The sequence below is a fragment of the Penicillium digitatum genome, chromosome 4, assembly GCF_016767815.1.
Source record: "Penicillium digitatum chromosome 4, complete sequence".
NCBI classification, from domain to species: domain Eukaryota; kingdom Fungi; phylum Ascomycota; class Eurotiomycetes; order Eurotiales; family Aspergillaceae; genus Penicillium; species Penicillium digitatum.
The window spans coordinates 955,360-969,886 of NC_089387.1; the positions used below are offsets into that span (position 1 = coordinate 955,360).

The following is a 14,527-nucleotide window of genomic DNA, read 5'->3' on the forward strand; positions in this document are numbered from 1 at the left end:
CCCCCAGATCTTCCATCTCAATACCCAACTCCAGAACGTAAAATTTAGCAAGATCATCACATCTCACTAGAATCCTTGTAAACAAGGATCCCACGCTCACGATCCTTCTCATCCATCCGCTTCCGCCAAGCCCGTCCTCTATCAGTCACCCTTTTCAAAGTCGTAAAGAAACTCCGTCCATGATCCTGCACGTTCTTTCTCAACGCGACATTGCGTCGTTTCTTGCACGCCCGCAGAACCTGGTTACTCTCCTCCACAGTAAGCTCGTTGAGCTCGTAGTCAACAGTCCACCTGTCGCCGTCGGTGAACCACGTAGGCCGCTGCACCGGAACATCGTTCACCTTGCTCTTCACCACGAGTGCCATCCCGAACGCGTTCTCGTCGTAGTCGTTGAAGTTGGGGCGATCGCGCTTGGGGACAGTCTTGGTGGGCTCGACCGGGGGTTCCGGGGCCTGGGAGAGTTCGAAGGAAGGGTCGTACTCGGCCTTTTCGGCTTCAGAGGCCTCTTCGCCTTCTTCTTTGGGGAAGAGGGAATCCGCCAGGGATTCAGCGGAGGGATCCTCCTTTAGATGGACGGGTTCGGCTTCGGCTTCCGCCTCCGCCTCCGCTGACCCAGCCTCTGCATAGAGGAACTCGGCTTCGGTTGAGTGCTTTGAATAGAGGATCTTGAATTCGGAGTCGGTTGGCTCGTCTGGATAGAGAGCTTCATTTTCGTCTTCCTCGTCAAGATCCTCTTCTGACTCCTCCTCTAGCTCGTCGGCCGACTCCTCGGCTGACTCGTGCTCCCCCACTGCTGCCTCCGCACTCCTGTCGATGAATTGCTCTGGGTTGAGAAGACGGTCCTGGATGGCATCGATGTGGGCTTTGTTCTTCGTCTGGATGGCTTCAATTTCTTCGTCCGTGACAGGCTGCGCGACAATGTACATGTACGGGACGGTGTCCTCGCGGGTCTCAAAGTGGAAACGTAAAGACTTCTTGGGATACTTCTGTGTTGCCTTGTCGAGGATCTTCTCCCACAGACCGAGACTCAGTTCGAATTCTTTGTCTCCAAGTGCGGTGTTGGGTGTGCCGTGCAAAGCCTGATCCATCTCGTCGAGAGGAATGTATTGGAAGCCGAAGATGCGCTCGATGTTGTGATACGCGACAAAGATGCCGTCCATGCGGCCAACGCGGACCTGCAGGGAATACTTGAGGAAGGCGGCGCGGATCATGTCGAAGTATTCGCGTTCGTAGGACTCCCACTTGCCATACCGGCGTCTGATCTCGTAGCCCATTCCGCGCTCGTGCTCGGTGGCCTCCATGCGGATGGAAACCACTGCACGTGTTTTCAAGTCGAACATGCCAGTACCTGGTAGTCTGGGATCGTAAGCGTCGAGTTGTGATCGCATGAGGAATTTGCCAACGGTGCTGTAGTGGTATGACTCTGGGGTGGCTGCTTCTTCCTCGGCAGTGATCTTGTTTGCGTCACTGCGGCGGTAGCGCTCAAATTGTTCTTTTGGCATAGTGAGTTGCTTCTCCATGGACTTGCCCAGGTTCATAAGAATATTAGCGTAATCGTATTCCTTGTCAGCATCAATGGCGTAAATATCCTCCTTCTCCTTATAACGAAGGAACATGGCAGTCGGCGCTCGAAGGAGACGAGTGAAGGTCCGTAAAGGGTCCTCGAACCCCTGAGTAATTTTGCTAGTGTCGACAGGCCGCCACGCGGACAGAAGATAATGGAAATGAGCGAGAACTGAAGTCATGCTCGACGAGGAGCCGTAGTATTTCTTCTCATTCTTTTTGGTCATTTCGCAAGCCGTCACATCTTGAGAGGATGTGACATATGGCTTCAACGTACTAAAGTCAAATTCCGTTACGGGCATGATCTGGTCGAGGTAGGGGTCGAAATTGTAAACAAGAGACCGAGGGTCACGTAGCTGGTAGACACCGGGACTGCTTGATCTTAGTATATCGATCAGTTGTAGGGTAAACTCAAGAACTCACTTGAAAAGCACTCGGTCGAGGCCAAAAGCGACACGTGGGACAGGAGGCAGGGGGACATGCACCTCTAGATTGAAAAATTAGCCCAAATTCGCCCACATTCAACAGTGATGTCAGAGTTCAGAACTCACCTTTTAAGCGCAAGTTTTCGTCCCTTGAGGAAAGACGCCCGCGGTCCTTAGACGTAATGTATTTTTGAAGAAAATCAAGTACTTCCTCCTCTTCCTCTTCCTCCTTCTCTCCCTCCTCCTTCTCTGGCTTATTTGGACGTGCAACGCCATTCTTGGAGCTGGTTTCCAATATTTGAGCCATCACATTGCTAGTGGACTTCAAGTTAAGCGTGCTCTTCTTGGGTTTACTGGCTGCTGGCGTATCTGCTGAGCCTTCTGTTAGAACCTCGGCTTCGGGTTCACTTTCTATATCCTTTTTCTTCTGCGACGTTCGAGCCTCATTTTTGGCATCGGCCAGCCGTTTTTCCTCCTTCATTTTGGCCTTTCTTTCCCGTTTAGCTTCCATATCGGTCATCACCTTTTGTTGCAAAGCCTTAATTTTTTCTGCTTCCACCCGTGCTGCCTCTGATGATGCAGCCTCTAACGGTACGGCCTCCGATGGTGTGGCCTCTGGCAATGCTCCCTCTGAAATTGTCCCCTCTGACTGTGCTGCTTTGGCCTGCTCTACTTCCAAATTCACTGCTTCGGGTAGCGCGATGTCTCCTTTGTCCAACGTTGACGTGTCAGCCCTGAACTTTTCGAAGAGCAAGCGATGCCGTTTTTTGTAATTGTTTTTCTGTGAAGCGGTCATCTCAGCCCATGTGGAAGCAGTGAGTGGTCTCGCTTTACGTTGCCACCGCAGGTATTTTTGGCGTTTGGCAGAGGCAACATCTTTTTTCTCGGGAATTTGGCCCTATAGCACACACACACTGTCAGGATTTGTCTCATCAAGTTGTACTTTTGGAGTGGCATACATTAGGCAGCAGTGGCACTGAAGACTCGGTCGACGCGTCAAATGAATTGGCTTCCGGCTTTATTTCGACTGAATCGGTACGGAGTGCTGATATGCGGTGAAACTGGCGCAAACTGAGCGCGCCGGGGCGCGCTAGACAGGAGAGACAAACATGTCGGCTTAAAGGGCCTGACACAGACCGCGAAGAGGTCCGAAGCATTCAGGTCAACTGTCGACAGGTTATCTGGGAAAGGTTATTAATTGAGACGTCCCCGAAAAGTAGTGGAATTGAGAATTCGAGAATTCCAGAAATCCGTCAATAAGCCACCAGGCGAACCTTCAAATTGCCTCTCCGGTTTTTTTTCTGCCGGAAGATTAGGGTCACCGCTTTGTTATCTTGGTGCCTGGATGCCTGAGGTGGCAATATTTGATATGAGATGAAACGACAGGATTGAATATTACTTTTAGGGATTGTTTGTGTATCTCATATGTTGTATTTCAGTTGAGCCTAAGTATACTAGAGTGTTCTAAAATGACTACAATACTCATATCTCGTTGACCTGTATACGAGAGATGTTCATTTGCAATAGTATAGAATCCTGCACACTTATCTAGTCTTAGTACTTAATAAAACTAATTAAATCAGTTATGATTCAGATCTAAACTGTCAGACCTATTGAATCTGCTGAATCCTATCCATATCCATCTTTTTTCAAGTATAACTATACAACTTTTGCCTCAGCCGAGATCACAGGGTAGAAATCCTGGGGTCGGAGAAACACCCAGCCGGAGGGCAGAAAAAAAGTTGGAAAGTTTAACAATCTTCAAATCTCCCATTCCTCCATACAACCTTGGAAGTTGCTTCTCAGGTCCCTGTGAAGTAAGTAGAGTGTTGATTTTCTTATTCTCAAGTCTTTCCTAACTGTTCACCCCATTTCATTGCTCTATGACCTGCTTTCTGTGAAGGAGGGGCACTACCTACCCCGCGGAGTTTCCTACCCTATATACCAATTATTAACACTACCGCAGTCGAGACGCTTCCCCAATCATGGCCTCCGAACAATTGCGCATCCTCGTTGTCGGCAATGGTGGCCGTGAGCATGCCTATGCCTGGAAGCTGAGCGAATCCCCCTTGGTCGACATTGTCTATGTCGCTCCCGGAAACGGTGGCACAGGCCTGGGTACCAACAGCAAGATCACCAATGCCAATGTCAAGGGTGACGACTACCCTGGCCTCGTAGCTTTCGCACAGAAGCACCAGGTGAACCTCGTAGTGCCAGGCCCCGAGGCACCTCTCGTTGATGGCATCCAGGGTTATTTCCAGGCTGGTGAGTCACACATGCCACTTTTTTTTCTCTTTCTTTTCCAAAAAGTCACTTTTTGAGCTTTATATCAATTGCTTTGAATGATTTTTAACAATGCCATTCAAAAACAGTCGGCATTCGATGCTTCGGTCCATCCAAGGCTGCTGCCCGCATGGAAGGCTCCAAAACCTTCTCCAAGGACTTCATGCAGCGCCACCAGATCCCCACCGCCGAATTTGGAAACTTCTCTGACTACGAGTCCGCACGTCGCTACCTTGACTCTGTGTCGCACAATGTGGTGATCAAGGCTGATGGTCTGGCTGGTGGTAAGGGTGTGATCATGCCCACTACTAAAGAGGAGGCCCACAAGGCCTTGAAGGAAATGATGGTGGACCACCAGTTCGGCGAGGCTGGCAAAGAGGTCGTGATCGAGGAATGCTTGGAGGGTGATGAGCTGAGTATCCTCACTTTCAGTGACGGTTACACTATTCGCTCGCTCCCTCCAGCTCAGGACCACAAGCGCATCTTTGATGGCGACCAGGGCCCCAACACTGGTGGAATGGGTTGCTATGCGCCTACTCGCATTGCGCCGAAAGAGGTTGTGGATGAGATTGACCGCACCATCATTCAGCCTTCCATTGACGGAATGCGAAAGGATGGTACGTTTGCTTAAAGTATGCATTCTCAAAGCATGTTACTAATCCTGTCTAGGCTTCCCCTTCGTTGGTATCTTGTTCACCGGTCTTATGATGACCAAGAACGGACCTAAGGTCCTTGAATACAACGTCCGTGGTGGAGACCCGGAGACCCAGACTCTGCTGCCCTTGCTCAGCAAGGACACCGATCTTGCACAGATCATGGTGGCCTGTGCTGACCACTGGCTGGACGGAGTCTCGATCAAGATCGAGCCCAAGTTCTCTACCACTGTTATTGCTGTTGCTGGCGGCTACCCCAACGCTTACGCCAAGGGCAAGACTATCACTCTGGCCCCCGCACCTGCTGGAACCCTCATCTTCCACGCTGGCACAACTCTGTCTGGCAACGAGTTGCAGACCTCTGGAGGCCGTGTAATTGCCTCCACAGCCACCGCCTCAACCCTCGAGGAGGCCGTTGCTAAGAGTTACGAGGGCATCAAGACCGTCAGCTTTGAGAACGTGTTCTACCGCAAGGATATTGCCCACCGCGCTTTCCGCCAGACCGCCAAAACCTCGCTCACCTACGCCCAGGCCGGTGTCTCCATCGACGCCGGCAACGAGCTCGTCAACCAGATTAAGAGCTCCGTCCGCCGCACCAAGCGCCCCGGCACTGACGCCGTCATTGGTGGCTTCGGTGGCCTCTTCTCTCTACCCGCTGCCAACTCCGTATACCACCCTCACTCACCAACTCTGATCGGAGCCATTGATGGAGTCGGCACCAAGCTCAAGATCGCCCACTCAATCGGCATCCACGACACCGTCGGTATCGATCTCGTCGCCATGAACGTCAACGACCTCGTCGTCCAAGGTGCCGAGCCCCTCTTCTTCCTGGACTGCTACTCCTGCGGTCACCTTGACGTGCCCACCGCTGCGGCCTTCGTCACCGGTGTTGCCGAGGGCTGTGTCCAAGCCGGTTGCGCTCTGATCGGCGGTGAGACCGCCGAGATGCCCGGCCTCTTCGTCGACGACTCCTACGATGCCGTCGGTGCCGCCGTCGGCGCTATCAACACCACGGGCGACAACGCTCGTGCCATCCTCCCGCACACAGAAAACATGCGCTCCGGCGACGTTCTTCTCGCCCTCGGCTCCTCCGGTCCTCATTCCAACGGCTACTCTCTCGTCCGCAAGATTGTCGAGCGTGCCGGTCTGAGCTACACCGACACCGCACCTTTCTCCATGCCCGGTCTTGACGCCGGCGTCTCCGTCGGCCGTGCCCTCCTCACCCCTACCCGCATCTACGTTAAGTCCATCCTTAGCGCACTGAACACCCACGGCTCTGCCATCAAGGGTCTTGCCCACATCACCGGCGGTGGTCTCACTGAGAACATTCCCCGCATGCTCCCAGATACCCTCACTGCTCAGGTTGACGTTAGCACCTGGACCCAGCCTTCTGTCTTCTCTTGGCTCCAGCGTGCCGGTAACGTCTCCTCTGTTGAGATGGCTCGTGCCTTCAACTGCGGTGTTGGTATGATTATTGCCGTCGACCCTGCCTCCGAAGCCGCTATCCGTCAGACCTTCGAGGCTGCTGGTGAGACTGTTTATCGTGTTGGTGAGTTGCGTGCTCGCGCCGAGGGCGAAGAGGGTTGTGTGCTGTCTGGACTTGAGTCTTGGTCTGCGTAATATCTACGATATTGATGTTAAAACTTGTTGATTGTGATGTTGACTTGATGCATGATGCTTTTATATATGTATGGAGAAAATGATTTGCCTGGGTTATATATCTGAAGATTCTTTTTTTTTGGTGTTTATTGCTTCTCCCCATCTTTCTCTGGCTGCCTACCCTAACATAAGGCTCTTGGATGTGTCCCGAACTAACGCCGGTTTTCCTACACGATGCATGAAAATATACTTACTGTTTGGAAAGAAATCCATTGATCTTGTGTTGTAACATTGAATCAATACCCTCTCTACAACTCCATAAATCAGGGCAACTCCAACATCTCACTCCTAACCCTTCAAACTCTTCTATCGTTTCGGCTTGGGTCCATCATGTGAACTTGGAAAGAATAAACACACTGCTCCTCCTCGATCTCTCCTCACTCTACTCTTGACCAATCCTCTTTCCAACACACTTTCAATTTTCAGCTCTCTTATTTGAAAACTTTCCCTAGTTTCTTTCACCAACCTCTTCCACCTGCTGTCATAATCGAATACCTGCCGAGCTAGTGTCTTCTCTGCGAACGTACTCCCTGAGAACGTGCCTTTCAGACCCCCACTCCTAACCCGATCCCCGCCACCTTTGAAGGCTCGGAATCTACCTTGAAGAACTACGAGATTATCTAACCTACTCTTTCTCTCTACAGAAGTGCTAGTCAGTATACAATGGTTTCAACAAGGGCCTGATCCTGTTCATTGGTCTCTATACAGGCAGCCAGAGGCTGGTAATCTACCAGGCTACACAAGTAAGGATCCTATTAACATCCACAACACCCACTTGTCCGATGTGAGGTATTGCCACAGACACCTAAACAAGCGGAGCAGAACATTCCAAAGGCCATCGCACATACACAATAGCCCGTGTTTTATATCTCGCCACGCCTTCCTATGCTCACCTCGACGCCGGCTTCGACGGAACAGTCAGCAACTATCTTAACAAAGCCATATGCGATGTTCCACTGACGAGTTATCTTGATCTTCGTATGGGTAGAAAGAGTCAATCTTACCAGTGGGATTTGTCACCGCCGTTGAATGAAGTCATTGCCAATGTAAGGATGGTGATTCCACAGCCGAGCGTGTTCTAACAAACAAATCGTGTACATCGAGCATAGCTAGAGCAGACGGTGAATTTAAAGGCAGATGAGATTCGAAGGGCGATGCACGATATTTGATCTAGCGGTCCTAGGGACTTGTGGTAGTACACTGGAGGGTTTATAGAGATGCAACGTTGATACGTAATTTTCCTATTCCAGTTTCCTTATTCTGTGCCTCCTGTGATGAAAGATTAGATGAAGGGAAGACGTATATAAATCGTGATAAAAGGTCTATGGAATGGCCAAGACAAGCATGGTTCTTGAAAAGCCAATAGTGCATGACAGACACCACGATTCAACAAGGGTTAGATTCATCGACAGAGTTTCTAGAAGAAAATGAGCAGCAATGTGTAGATTTTTTATTCAGTCGAAGCCGTTTACAACGAACGTATGTTACGGACAAAGTGGGATAAATTGGTTGACGACAAGACAAGGGGCCAAAAAAGCCAGACGACGAAGATGTATAGAGAAAAACCTAATCCCTATAGCCAACCAATTTCATGTGCATCCTCGCTCTGCGGGTACAGCGTTTTCACTGCAGCGCTGGAAACCGTCCAGGCGAAACAATCAGGAAGGCGGACGGGCAGTGGATTTGAATGAATACATGGAGAAGGTTAAGATGGTAAATGTTTTAGAGCAGAGATGGATGGATAGACAGATCGAGTTAAAGAGTAAGGTAAAGAGTAGAGTAACAAAAAGAAAACGACCGACTCTATTCCACTAAAATCAAGTTTCCATTTTCAGGCTATCCGCTTGATAATGCGAGTCCAACAACGCTTGCAATCCACCAGTGCCTCCATCCTGCTTTTTGATACACCAGGAATGTACGAGCGAATACGAGTAGTAAAGTCTTGCAAGAAGCTTAGAAGCACTTGCGGTGAACGATGGAAGGACCGCTCTCGTCGTACTCCTGCTTGGAGATCCACATCTGCTGGAAGGTTGACAGGGAGGCCAAGATGGATCCACCGATCCAGACGGAGTACTTGCGCTCGGGAGGAGCGATGATCTTGACCTTCATGGAAGAAGGAGCAAGAGCAGTGATCTCCTTCTGCATACGGTCGGAGATACCGGGGTACATGGTGGTACCACCAGACTAAAAAGGGGTTCATGTTAGTGGGGATCTTGGACAAATTCAACTCTCAAGGTTTTTCTTACCATAACAATGTTTCCGTACAGATCCTTACGAACATCAACATCACACTTCATGATGGAGTTGAAGGTGGTGACGTGGATACCGCCAGACTCAAGACCAAGAACGTTTGGCTGGAACAGAGCCTCAGGAGCACGGAAGCGCTCGTTGCCAATAGTAATGACCTGTCCATCGGGAAGCTCGTAGGACTTCTCGAGACTGGAGCTCTGGGAAGCAGTCTGGATCTCCTGCTCGAAGTCGAGAGCGACGTAGCAGAGCTTCTCCTTGATGTCACGAACGATTTCACGCTCGGCAGTAGTGGAGAAAGTGTAACCGCGCTCAGCGAGGATCTTCATCAAGTAATCGGTCAAATCACGGCCAGCCATGTCGACACGCGAGATAGCGTGGGGCAAAGAGAAACCCTCGTAGATGGGGACAACGTGGGTGACACCGTCACCGGAGTCGAGAACGATACCAGTGGTACGACCGGAAGCGTACAGGGACAGAACGGCCTGGATGGAGACGTAGAATGCGGGTGCGTTGAAGGTCTCGAACACAATCTGGGTCATCTTCTCACGGTTGGACTTGGGGTTGATAGGAGCTTCGGTCAAGAGGATGGGGTGCTCTTCGGGGGCAACACGGAGCTCGTTGTAGAAGGTGTGGTGCCAGATCTTCTCCATATCGTCCCAGTTGGTGACAACACCGTGCTCAATGGGGTAACGGAGCGTGAGGATACCACGCTTGGACTGTGCCTCATCACCAACGTAGGAGTCTTTCTGACCCATACCAATCATGATACTGCGCCCATGTTAGTATTTTTTTTTCTTTGGGGATCAAATCGGCTGTGTATGGCGTATACAGCCAAATTGAGTCAAAAGGGGGGGGGGGATGATTTACCCATGGTGACGGGGACGACCGACAATAGAGGCTGTTGAATTTTGTCAGTTATTTGATTCTCGGATTCAAGGTTCTTCCCAACCGAGCAAAAAAAGGGGAAGCCATCCGACGCAAGGGTTGGTGGGATGGCGGCCTTCGCAAGGAGGGGTGTCATATTCTGTGGGGTTGAACTTACGGAAGACAGCTCGTGGTGCGTCGTCACCGGCGAAACCGGCCTTACACATACCCGAACTACATCGCAAATCATCAGTATCAAAGTTCTCGTAGTCCTTGGAGCGCCACTTGGCAGTTTTGAAGGGGTATGGAAAGCCATTGGGATGGGTTCCATTTGCCGCCGTGGGCGGATTAGGGGTGGCAACGACCGCGACCGGGCTGATTTAACGACCAGTCCCAAACACAAGCCAGAAGCTCCCAGGAAAAAGCATAGCACATACCCATTGTCGATGACGAGAGCAGCAACTTCTTCTATAATGAGAAATACGGGTTAGTTGTTGTTCTCAAATCGGATTTGAAGCTGTGGCAACAGGGGGGGGGGCAGCTTCCGGGGAAGCTGATGATGTGGCCACTTGAAGAATGACATGAGAATAACATACCCTCCATTGTGACAGATTAAACTAGGAACTTGAGGGGGAAGAGGGGGAAAAGAAAAGAAAGATGGAATGAGGTTAGAGGTGATATAGTTGGGATTAGGAGAGAAGGGAAGAAGGAAGAGAGTGAGAGAGTGAGAAGAGTGGAGAGGGGTGATGGCTGGGATTGTGCGCTGCCTGAGGCCTCGTCTCTTTAGACCCCCTCTCATCTACAGGTTTAGGTTCTTTCTCCTTTTTTATATTAGAATTAATGAGGCAGAAATAATTTCAATTTGAATTCTTCACTACCTTTAGTTCCTCCAATCTTGTCTACCTAAAGCATTGCGTGGACATTCTTGGGGGTGAGCCTCCAGACCCCTTCTGGGTACAGGGAAACACGTACCTTGACCGGGTTAGGCACTCCAGGCGGTTTACTTGTATGTTGTATTGCAATGATAACAATTGGCGCGTCAAGCATATAACATACAACTGTAGTCTAAATGCTCCCTAGTAGGCTCCTGGATTCCCCGTGGCGTAGGTGTTCTAAGTATAGGACACAGACCCAGACTTCAGCCCTTGGGGTAGACGCCCGTTCCAGGAGTTGTTAGATGTGGACACGCACACTCATTTGAAGGCGTACAGGGGATGATGGGGATGATGGGGGATAATTGGCCTGGCGCTCTCAGACCAACAGACTGTCACAATAATTAGTCTGCCCATGTTACCGCCATTTCCTAGGGAGGTGAACAGCCTAGCCTCTTGTGATAGGGAGGCGGTGAGGTAGTACCACGTGACATGGAAGTACGACGTGCACATCCTCTTTTTCTACATCACTACCCCTGACTTTGTTCTCCTTATTCTATATGATCTCCTGATTCTGGAATGGATCTCATTCAAAGACCCATTTTGATCCTGTGGCAGAAAATCTTGCCATTTTGACCCCTTGAAATATTTATTGGCGGGCTCGGCTTTGATAACCGGATTCTAGTACATTCCAAGACTTTGATTAAACTACCGGAAAAGCCACCAAGCCATATATCTAAGAGCCCCTATCCAAGAACTATCGTATCTGAAAGCCCGAATCTTGATCTAAGTAACAGCAGCCAACTTGGCTTTGATTTCACATCCTTGAAGATGAAAACAACAAGGACAAATCCTTACAAACGGTGTTCCAGTCGGCTAACTAGATTTCCGAGTCCGAGATGGCTAGGCCCACCAAGATGTCCGCTCAACAGAATGATGTGCTAGTGAGGCATTTGAAATCACACCCATGCTCAACCTGCTGAGACAGTACTTGGGAATAACACTCTTTCAGACCTTCCTATTTCGGCTTATACCATGAAGGGACTAGAAGGCTTCGATCTCTACTTCAGTGATGTTATCCGAACTTGGTGTCACATGGTCAAAGACTTGAAACTAACATGGTTGTTTGGTGTTTGTGGTACAATGACTTGGGAAGTGTGGATTTCTAAACGTTGTGTGTTCGAGGTTCTTCAGATGAAATTTTCCATCTTCTGGGGAAGGAATACACGTCTGCATTGTAGTCCATGATGCAGACCAGTTCCTCTCCCGAGGTTTTACGACACGGTCACATGATCGAACCCGCTGGTCGCCGCGCGAATCGCCCAGAGCAGACGTCGAGAGCTGCGTCAGATTATGTCAGCGGGGCTTTTTTTCCAACTGTAGAAAAGTATTCTAGGTCGCGACTGCAAATATACTGTGTGATACACATCAAATCATTTTGACCTGCGATATAGACTCTGTCCTAACTTTTCGCTTCTTTGGCCTCATCCCCAAAACTAATACACCCTACACATCGGCCATCCAACTACCCCGCGAGCCCACCATGGACCCCGAAATGAACAAGCTCCTCAAATGGAGCGTCACCAATTCCCAGGCATCTGTAGGCGCCGACAGCGAGGGCAGTGCCTCAAATCTCCCGGCCGCTGCGTCCAATCTGACACCACAAATGGTCAAAACACTCTTTGGCGGCCCCTCCGATGCCGACCTAATGCGGGCCGCGATGGAGGTGGTCCACGATAACGAGTCTGATCTGGAGAACAAGTTGATCGCATTCGACAACTTCGAGCAATTGATAGAGGGAATTGATAATGCAAACAACCTCGTCCCGCTCAATCTATGGAAGCCGCTTGTCGAGCTGCTCAAGCACGACGAGGCCGATATCAGACGTATGGCGGCCTGGTGTGTGGGAACAGCCGTGCAGAATAACCCTAAGGCACAGGATCAGGTATGAAAGACTACGACTGACCTGTAAAGAATGAAAATCACAATTACTGACATATCCGCCAGCTCGTCGCCCTGAATGAAATCCCTACCCTCGTCAACCTCGCCACTACAGAATCCAACCCCGCAACCCGCAAGAAGGCCATTTACGCAATCTCCTCTGCAGTCCGTAATCATCAGCCTGCCTTGGATGCGCTGAACAAGAGCCTCCCCGAAGGTTATCCCACCGACAAGACTGACGCCGGCGACATGGACGGCATTGATACTATTATGGATAAGCTGCGGTCCCACCAGATCAACACTTCTGCATGAAGGAAGCGAGCGGTGAACAGACTGTAAGAGTTAGAATACACAAAGACACAGAGGCAGCAAGATACTCACTGAATGCGAGTCCGTCCCTTCGGACTAGCCTTGGTGTCGTGCCAAGGGCTGGTGCTCGCAGTGCGACAGGCAAGGCTGTCACTGCAACTAAATTGAGCGCTGTGATGACGACGCTAGGCTTCTATACTGGGAAATGCCGGCAACCATTTGATGCGCGGATACCCGAAATGGTTCTGCATTGGTTCCTGGTTACATGGTTGCCTTGGGGTTGCATCAACATGATTGAACAGCCTGTTCTTTTTGTAGCCTAAACACATGTTTGAACTGTACATACCCAAGGACGTTTGTCCTACGTTAAATGCAATCACGAGTTTCTACTATCAATGTCAAATCCATATGCCTGAATCTAAAAAAAAAATATTTGGTGCCCATGCTGCCCAACTTGGATAGTCCTGCTGTTGCAACAATACGTCTAGAGAACCCAATGGGCAATATTCTGTAGTTCATTTAAGAGAGATCATTTTGAAAATAGAAATCAACTTACTGCAGGCGAGAGCTCATGTTGCATGTTTGATGATATCCATAGATATTCCGGAACAATATTTTTCCATCCAGCCATCGTCATTAGACTCCAGCTCTCTCATCAGCAACATCCCCTCAACCAAGCCCCGATCCCCCACATCCGAGTATGGACAGCTCAAGCAATCGACTCTTCCGCTTCTCGAAGCCAGAGTGGCTGAATAATTCCACCGTCCGCAATGGCGGCGTCTACGTCGCAGGCGCCCTGGTAAGCATCCGATCCACTCTCCTCCGCCTCCACCCGAGACCAGGCTCGCTCGTCGCGACATGTCCCAAGTTCGAAGCCTTCAGCAAAATGAAATATAAATGAACCTCAGATCTGCTAAGAATTAAAAGCTAACAAACCCAATTTTACAATAGTTCGCAGCAGGCTTCTTCTTCCTAATTGACGTCGCCTCATTCTCGCGCAGCCCGCGCAACGGCTCAGACGTGCACATCAAATTTGTCGACTGGATCCCCGGTATCTGCTCCGCGCTCGGGATGCTGGTTATCAACTCGATTGAGAAGAGCCGACTGCAGGCTGATAGCTTTAGCTACAGTGGGAGTGGGGTTGCGTGGAAGGCGAGGTTTGTGCTGTTTTTGGGATTTGCGCTGCTTGCTGGTGGTTTAGCTGGGAGTGTGGTATGTGCATATCCTAATTTTTTGGATATTCTACTACTTCTGCTCTATGTGAAGGGTACGAGGGCTTTGCTAACTCGCTTCTCCGTAGACGGTTATGGTTCTCAAGTACCTCATCAAGGATTACCCTCTCCAGACGCTCTACTTTGGAATTGCAAATATTGTGGCCAATGGTCTTGTTATGCTCAGGTATGTGTTTTGGCCGACTCGATGTGATTTGATCCAAAGTTGTGCTTGCGTGCTAACTATGTTATTCTCGATCTAGCTCGATCGTCCTCTGGGTCTCCCAGAACATTGAAGATGACTACACCTACAATCTTGCACTGTGAGGTGGGCTGTTTCAATCTACAGCTTGTGGTTCTGTATTCAAAATGATGTTCTTGCTCTGATGACTTTTGGCTGGGATGCATTATGTGCATCTGTTTTTTTTTTTGGGATTGGCGCTTTAGCATGAATTTATTTGCATTCCTCTTACGTTTCCCACTCGAGTTAGGAGGAT

General features: G+C 49.9%; 5 protein-coding genes across 5 annotated transcripts; 3 read left to right on the forward strand and 2 right to left on the reverse strand.

Annotated features, from left to right (window-relative positions):
* Nucleotides 1-56: 56 nt before the first annotated feature.
* Pdw03_0319 (Mitochondrial mRNA processing protein, putative) lies at nt 57-3,145 on the reverse strand (the record flags this gene model as incomplete). Its single annotated transcript, XM_014682023.2, has 4 exons — nt 57-1,935; nt 1,987-2,050; nt 2,115-2,886; nt 2,948-3,145. The coding sequence occupies 4 exons, from the start codon at nt 3,143-3,145 to the stop codon at nt 57-59; spliced, it is 2,913 nt and encodes a 970-aa protein (XP_014537509.2).
* Nucleotides 3,146-3,457: 312 nt separating this feature from the next.
* On the forward strand, nt 3,458-6,544 carry Pdw03_0320 (Bifunctional purine biosynthetic protein Ade1, putative; the record flags this gene model as incomplete). The annotated part of the gene is made up of 5 exons (XM_014682024.2): nt 3,458-3,479; nt 3,784-3,805; nt 3,955-4,253; nt 4,361-4,888; nt 4,941-6,544. 5 exons carry the CDS (start codon nt 3,458-3,460, stop codon nt 6,542-6,544), a joined length of 2,475 nt encoding a protein of 824 aa, XP_014537510.2.
* Nucleotides 6,545-8,536: 1,992 nt separating this feature from the next.
* Pdw03_0321 (actin) lies at nt 8,537-10,300 on the reverse strand (the record flags this gene model as incomplete). The annotated part of the gene is made up of 6 exons (XM_014682025.1): nt 8,537-8,767; nt 8,830-9,601; nt 9,701-9,731; nt 9,876-9,931; nt 10,135-10,165; nt 10,294-10,300. The coding sequence occupies 6 exons, from the start codon at nt 10,298-10,300 to the stop codon at nt 8,537-8,539; spliced, it is 1,128 nt and encodes a 375-aa protein (XP_014537511.1).
* Nucleotides 10,301-12,112: 1,812 nt separating this feature from the next.
* Nucleotides 12,113-12,919, forward strand: Pdw03_0322 (Hsp70 nucleotide exchange factor (Fes1), putative; the record flags this gene model as incomplete). Its single annotated transcript, XM_066099564.1, has 4 exons — nt 12,113-12,514; nt 12,577-12,727; nt 12,790-12,845; nt 12,902-12,919. 4 exons carry the CDS (start codon nt 12,113-12,115, stop codon nt 12,917-12,919), a joined length of 627 nt encoding a protein of 208 aa, XP_065957291.1.
* A 600-nt stretch (nt 12,920-13,519) lies between these two features.
* Nucleotides 13,520-14,357, forward strand: Pdw03_0323 (Vacuolar protein sorting-associated protein; the record flags this gene model as incomplete). The annotated part of the gene is made up of 4 exons (XM_014682027.1): nt 13,520-13,618; nt 13,771-14,031; nt 14,120-14,217; nt 14,294-14,357. The coding sequence occupies 4 exons, from the start codon at nt 13,520-13,522 to the stop codon at nt 14,355-14,357; spliced, it is 522 nt and encodes a 173-aa protein (XP_014537513.1).
* Between the last annotated feature and the right edge of the window lie 170 nt (nt 14,358-14,527).